The sequence below is a fragment of the Nannospalax galili genome, unplaced genomic scaffold, assembly GCF_000622305.1.
Source record: "Nannospalax galili isolate Female #2095 unplaced genomic scaffold, S.galili_v1.0 scaffold280, whole genome shotgun sequence".
Classification (NCBI taxonomy): Eukaryota; Metazoa; Chordata; class Mammalia; order Rodentia; family Spalacidae; genus Nannospalax; species Nannospalax galili.
In genome coordinates, this window is record NW_008347808.1 from 5890727 (window position 1) to 5897179 (window position 6453).

At 48.8% G+C, this 6453-nt stretch overlaps 1 protein-coding gene across 1 annotated transcript in view; it reads right to left on the reverse strand.

Annotated features, from left to right (window-relative positions):
• Positions 1–2468: 2468 nt before the first annotated feature.
• Awat2 (acyl-CoA wax alcohol acyltransferase 2) overlaps positions 2469–6453 on the reverse strand; it is a 10702-nt gene continuing 6717 nt past the window's right edge. The window contains exons 2-7 of the mRNA XM_008844383.2: positions 5604–5714; positions 5166–5236; positions 4738–4942; positions 4344–4518; positions 3008–3207; positions 2469–2804 (exon numbers count right to left, since the gene is read on the reverse strand). Coding sequence (XP_008842605.1) covers positions 2650–2804; positions 3008–3207; positions 4344–4518; positions 4738–4942; positions 5166–5236; positions 5604–5714 — 917 coding nt within the window. The 3' untranslated portion in view covers positions 2469–2649. The remainder of the gene's footprint in view (positions 2805–3007; positions 3208–4343; positions 4519–4737; positions 4943–5165; positions 5237–5603; positions 5715–6453) is intronic.

Genomic DNA, 6453 nt, shown 5'->3' on the forward strand with positions numbered 1-6453 from the left:
ACAGCCCAACCTACATTCCCTCCTGTTACTCATGTGAAACTGATGTCCAGACAGGGAAGGTGGCCTGCCCAGGGCATGAGCATGCTCCCACCTCCAGACTCAGCAGAGAGAAGGGGCAGAGCAGCCTGTCCCACAGGGCCTCCTTTTTCATCCACCCACAGACTCAAGGCTGGAAATGGCTCCCTTTAGGAGCCTGGCCAGGCAAGGAGTGTAGCTTCAGCCTTCATCAGAACTCACCCTCACACACACACTCCCCCAAAGCATTTGCCCAGCTCCTGCCTCTGGGTTGGAAGACTCTAGAATGGCCCTGAGCCAGGCAGTCCTTAGGCTTTCCTAGTGACACCTGAGGTCCCATCTGTGCCTGGGGCTCCTTAGGCTATTAGCACCATTAAAGAATCTGTTCTCTTAGTCCCTGTCAGGGCTCTCTCCAAGAGGGGTGAGGTGTGTCGTTTCTTTATGCAAAAAGCTTCCAGCTGAGATGGGGGTGGCTTTGTCTTGAGAATGGCCTGGAGCAGGCCCAATGCTGCTTTGGGGGTTCAGCATCCAGTGTGAGATACTGTGTATATAAACTATATATAATGTATATAAACAGGGATGTAAGTTTGTGTAAATTAATGGTTTATTCTTTGCAAATAAAGTGCTTCCCCCTTCTTGAAATCAGTTTGATCTCTTCCTACATGTTTTATGGCTCTTTGCAAATGATGCCACCACACATGAGCACAGGCAAAGGACCAGGGCACCCATTTTGGCGAGAGCAACAGAAGGGAGCTAATCTGAATTTCTTGTCAGTACATCCCACATGGTCTCTGTGCCCCTGCACACACCTAACCCTTAGATCTTCTAGAACCTTAAGCCTCAAAGGCTTGATGCCTTGCTGGAAGGCAAGAGACACATGACAGAGACACATAGCACAGGGTCATCTTCAGCTTGGGAATGTGGCGTCTATACCAGTTTTCAGAGTCTCATTAAGGTATCAGTTCATTTTGAAGATGAGGAAACCAATGCTCAAATATTTGAAGTTATCCCCACAAGGTCACTCAACTAGAAAGTATCTCAGTCTGACTGGTTTCCTGCATGGTATGCTTTGTACTCTGCCGTGCTGTGTTTATTAACTGGCCCCATGTTGTTTGCTGGAGAAGCCCTGTGGAAGCTGTTCTAAGGAAGATCACAAGAACACATGGCAGCTCAGAAATGAGTCTCTCAAGAGATCTGGGAACTTTTCACAACATAGGAGCCTTTGCACCTTATTGTGGAGAACGTGATACTCAGGTGTGTGGACAAACCTGCAGTGGTAAGATGAGCACAGCTTGGATGCTGGCCCCTAGGGTGGTCCTCTGGCTGCCTTAGAGAGAGGCTTTCAGTCACAGTAAGCTTGGAAAATCATCTTGGGATATAGCTCAGTGGTCGATGTATCCTTAGCACTCACGAGGCCCTGGGTTTGATCCCCCACACCAAAAACAAGACACCTTATGGGAGCTCAGGGAAATAACCTCTGGCACAAGAAGCAACACAGACATCAGAAAAAAAATATGCCTTTGCCCTACTGTGTACAAATCATCACATGAGACAGGCACCCATAGTAGAGGGGGCATGCCACATTACAGTAAGTACACAGGATGTCCTAGACCAAATCAACAAATTTGTTGTAGATAAATCATTGAACCAAATGACACCCATTCAAGAGAGCCTATGGACCAATTTGTGTAATCTGTGATTGCAACAACCATTGGGCCAAGAGTCTGAGATTCTTGCCACTCGGAGACTCAGAAAGCAAGTTCTTCATAGATCCTGGAAGCCAGACATCTTAGTAGACTCTCAAAGAGCAAAATTAATAGGGCTAGGCTGGTGCAGGCAATTTCTGGGAGAAAGATGGGAAATTAGACCTGACCCATTGAGCCATTCTATTGTAGCTTTATGAAGTGGGACTAAGAGGTAGCAAGGACTATCAAATTAAACTTTCGGCACGCTATCCTGCACTTTCTTTTAGAAATTGAGACACCGTGAACCTTAGGCAATTGTTTGCTTAGGGGCAGGAAATGTGTTAAATGACTAGAAGAGAACCATTTTGTGTGGCTCTCTAGTGTGGTTTGGTCACATCCTGTAGCATTTTAACCATGCCAACAGCCAGCCTTTGAGGTAAGCAGGGGAAGGATTATTAGTCTCATTTTACAGATGCGGAAATAGGATACGGGGTAACAGATTGTCCCCAAAGTCACAGGGTTCATAGGTGCTAGGGAGCCTGAACCCAAAGCCCCCCGGCTGTCAAGGGAGCCAGTCCTGCAAGAACCTTGACACCAGGAGACGAGACTGTGTGACAGCTAGAGAAGGACAGATGTATGAGATCCTAGAGCCCTCCAAACAGACTAGATGGAGCACATATGGTACCAGATGATGCACTCTTTATTCTGTTCATGATTTTCCTTGGTGCTGGTACTCATGAAGCTTCAGTGCCTTCAGTGAACCTCTGCCTAGGGTCTTCTCTGTCCAGGGAATAAGGGAAAAAGCTAGAAGAAAGATGGAAGTGGAAAAGGATGGGTGCAGAAAATAACCAAATAGCCTCTCCCTCTAGTCAAGTCACAAGTGGCATTTCATGGGTGATTTTTGTCCTGTTTTCACCAGTTCCATGCCATCCAGGCATGGGAATGTCTTTCAAACTATCACCAGCTCCTGGGTCTCTGAGATGCCAAACTTGGTCTTATGCTGGTCAAATAATTTGCGTAGGGCATCAATATAAAGTGTATGGTATTTGACCACGGTCTCTTGGCTCGGCTTCTCAATCTTGGGCAGTGGTAGAGGTTCCCCAACTGCCAAGGGAGATAGAAAAGGAAAAGGGGAAAGGATCAGAATAGCTCACTCCTCAGAACAGTCCCCTTCCTGGAGTCCAATTTTCCACCCTCACCCCCAGCTCACCACCAGCTGTCTCCAAACAACAGTCAGGGCTGAAGCTCAACCTCTGAAGTGGATCCTGGATCCTAGACCAAGGCTTCCAATAGAAGGGCCCACTCACCAACAGTGGTTACGGGCTGAGCATAAGGCAGAAGGCCCCAGGAGTTCTTGGTAAAGCCACGCCCATAGAAAGCACAGGGGTAGATGTGTACCAGCCGCTGGAACCACTTCTGGAAACGATTGACAAAACCCCCAGGAGTGAAAGTGTGCTGGTCATAGAGGTCCGTCTCTCCAAAGGCATAAGCAGGGATTAGAGACACCCTGCAGAGGAAAAAGTATGTCCTTGAATGCCCAAAAGGACTGAATAAGACATGCCAACCACCAGCAGTCCCTGTGACTGCCCACAGGATCCCTAGACCTCAGTTCAGCTGTGCCGAGGCCCCAGCAGTGTGGTGGCCCCATGTTCTAGGCCAGGCTGCCTTTGAAGAGAAAATGGCAGCCTCTGAAAGAAAGAAAGCCCACTGGCTCCTGGGAGTGCCCACAGCTGAATCACTTGCCAGATACAGTGCAACAGCCATTTCATTGGGTTTCTTCCCTTTACCTCATATGCTTAGTTTGACTTTACCTACACTGGGGAGCTAGTGAGAGGCCTAGCCCTTGAGCTTTCTTCACGAGCAGAAGTGCCTCCAATCAGGCTCGATTCCAACCCACAGTTTTCCTTTCTTTTATTTTCAACTGATGAAATCAAATTAAACTTATGTATGGAGAGCTAGGGAGATAGCTCAGTTGGTAAAGTGCTCCTGGGCAAGCAGGAGAACCTGAGGTCAATGCCCAAAACCCATGTTAGAGGGGGAAAAGCCAGGTATGGTGGCATACTTAAAATCCCAGTACTGAGGAGGTAGAGATAGGTGGGTCCTTGGGACTCAGTGATCTGCCAGTGTATCCTACTCAGTAAATTCCAGGCCAGTTGAGAGAGCCTGTCTCAAAAACACAAGGTGGGGGCTACAGAGATGACTCAGTGGTTAAGAGCACTGGCTGCTCTTCCAGATGACCCAGGTTCAATTCCCAGCACCCACATGGTGGTTACCAACCATCTGTAACTCCAGTTCTAGGGGATCTGACGCCCTCTTCTGGCCTCCACAGGCTTTGCATGACACTGTACACTTGCATACATGCAGGCAAAACACTCATACACAAAAAAAGTAAAAATGAATTAAAAAAAAAAACACAAGGTGGCTAAGCCTGAGGAACAACACCCAACGTTGACTTCTGAGCTCCACATGCATCACGCAATCACAAAAACCCTCAAAACTTACACAAATATTTATGGTGGCACTAGTTAATAACAACAGTTGGCATACTTCCTGCTTTCTGTTTAGATACCACTTTTTCAAAACCTGCCATTTTTTCCTGCTGCACTTTTGGACACCCCCACCCCCACCCCCGGCTGTCCTTACCCATGCCGAAGGGCCATACGCACAAAGCCACACCTGTTCTTCAAGACCAGGGTGAAAGAGCCTGGAATGCTGTATTTGCACTCAGCCAGGCCACCAGTCACCACAATGAGCATGTTGCCTGTGCCCTTCCGGGTAAGCAGAAAGTCCATGGAGGATTGGCTCACAGAGCAGGCCCCTGGTGGGCAGAAAAGGCCAAGAGGTCATTGGTCACTTCCCAGCCCCTGCTAACTTCCCTCCTGCCCTCTTTAAGGAGCAGGAGAGCAAGGAGCCTCCTCTCCAGCCTCTGGGCCTGGGGAGCTGTTCAGCACCAGAGAGGACCACAGAGTTGGCTGTGCTCTCACCCATCCCCCTAGTTCTCCCTTTTTGAGGCTTTATGCCTTAGGAGTCAACTCACCTGTAGACATTACATAGTCTCTCAAGAAAGGCATCCAGAAAAAGGCTCCTAGCGTGAGCATATAAGGAGTGATGCCGGGAAAGATCTTGGAGAAGCCTGACCTTTCAGTGGAAAAGTGTCCAAAGCATGCATGAGACATGATCCCATGAGGATGGCAGGCCAGGATATAGTTGTGGCTGGGGGAAATCTCATGAGTCTTCAGAAGCTGTAGAGGAAAGCAAAGTAAGGAGGACTAGAGCCAGAGAAGTGGAGTCCCTTGGGGGCCAGAAAACAGGAAGAGAAAGGGCTGTGGGCTCCAGCCATGCAGGGTGGGCAACATGCAACTCCAGGAGTCATCACTCGCCCAGGACCTCCTGTGGTGGTACCCTCTACCCCAACCCTGACCCAGCTACTGGCCTGGGGTCCAGCCACAGCTCCGTGTTACTCACCTTGATTGGGAAGTAATTGCAGTAGTGTTTCCACAAACACCACCTCCTCACACAGGTGAACCGGCGGCCACCTGAAAGCAGAGGCAATGTAGGCGAGCTCTGCCATGCCCACTCACTCTTTTGAGTCCTTTTGGAATTACCACAAGGGACTCTCACCCTCCACCTTTTCCTGGCCTCTTAAGGGACAACTAGTGTGCATGTGTATCATGACCAACTTAGGACAGACTGAGGTTCTACCTCATTAGCTGTACCCTGCTCCTTCCTTCCCCTAACCCACTCCATTTCCAAAATGGGCCTTTCTAAGAACTTGAAGACTCTTAAGACTCCTTCCCTCAGCTTCCCTAGCCCAAGGATGAATAGGCAGAAGGGCTGCCTGGAATCAGGATTAGGAGAGAGGAGGGAAGAACATAGGTCAGTGCAGCCCAACTGGGCCCTTACCTCGCTCAGGGGTCTTCCAGTCAAAAGCCAGCCAGATGAGCATGAGCAAAGTGACAGGCCAGTACTGTGTGAACACCACCAGGTAGAGGTTGACAAGGATCACAGTTGTTGCTAGAAGGATCCCAGCCCAGAGTTAATAAATTCTTAACAGCCCGTCACATTTACACGCTCTCCCTCCTGAATTCTGTCTACCCCAAAATCACACACACTCTGACCCAGACCCACTCAGCCCTCACTTCCTCACCTTAGCAGATGGCCCACGTGCCCAGGTACCCATTACTCCCCTACCCCTGACCTTTGCACCTCATAACTACTTCAAACTGCAAGGCCTCTAAACCCCAGGACCTGGCCCAGCACTGTGTTGGGCTCCGTCTATAGTATGGGCAAGAGCAGAGAGCCACCGATGGCCACCAGACATTTGAAGCCTTGGAAAAGTCTTCCTCCACGCCCATTTTCCTCTCAACATCTTCCCTGTGAGGCCTCAATGGAGGAGACGCCAGGGAAACTAAACACCAGGCTCGAAGCAAACAAGACAAGACACAAAAGAAAATAAAAAATGGACTAGGAGAAGGTAAGTGGCTGTGTTCAGCTGCAATAAGACAGCAACACTATAGATCAGAATATTAGGAAAGAATTACTGGAGATGAGACATAGGGAACTACACTCACTTGGAACTATTACTGGACTCAGTTTCATTTGTTTTTGTTTTGTTTTGTTTTGTTTTTTGTTTCTTTTGTTTTGTTTTGTTTTGTTTTGTCTCCTGTAGCCTCAGCTGGCCTGGAACTCACTATGTAGACCAGGCTGACCTCACAGAGATCCGCCTGCCTCTGCCTCCCTAGTGCTGGGATTA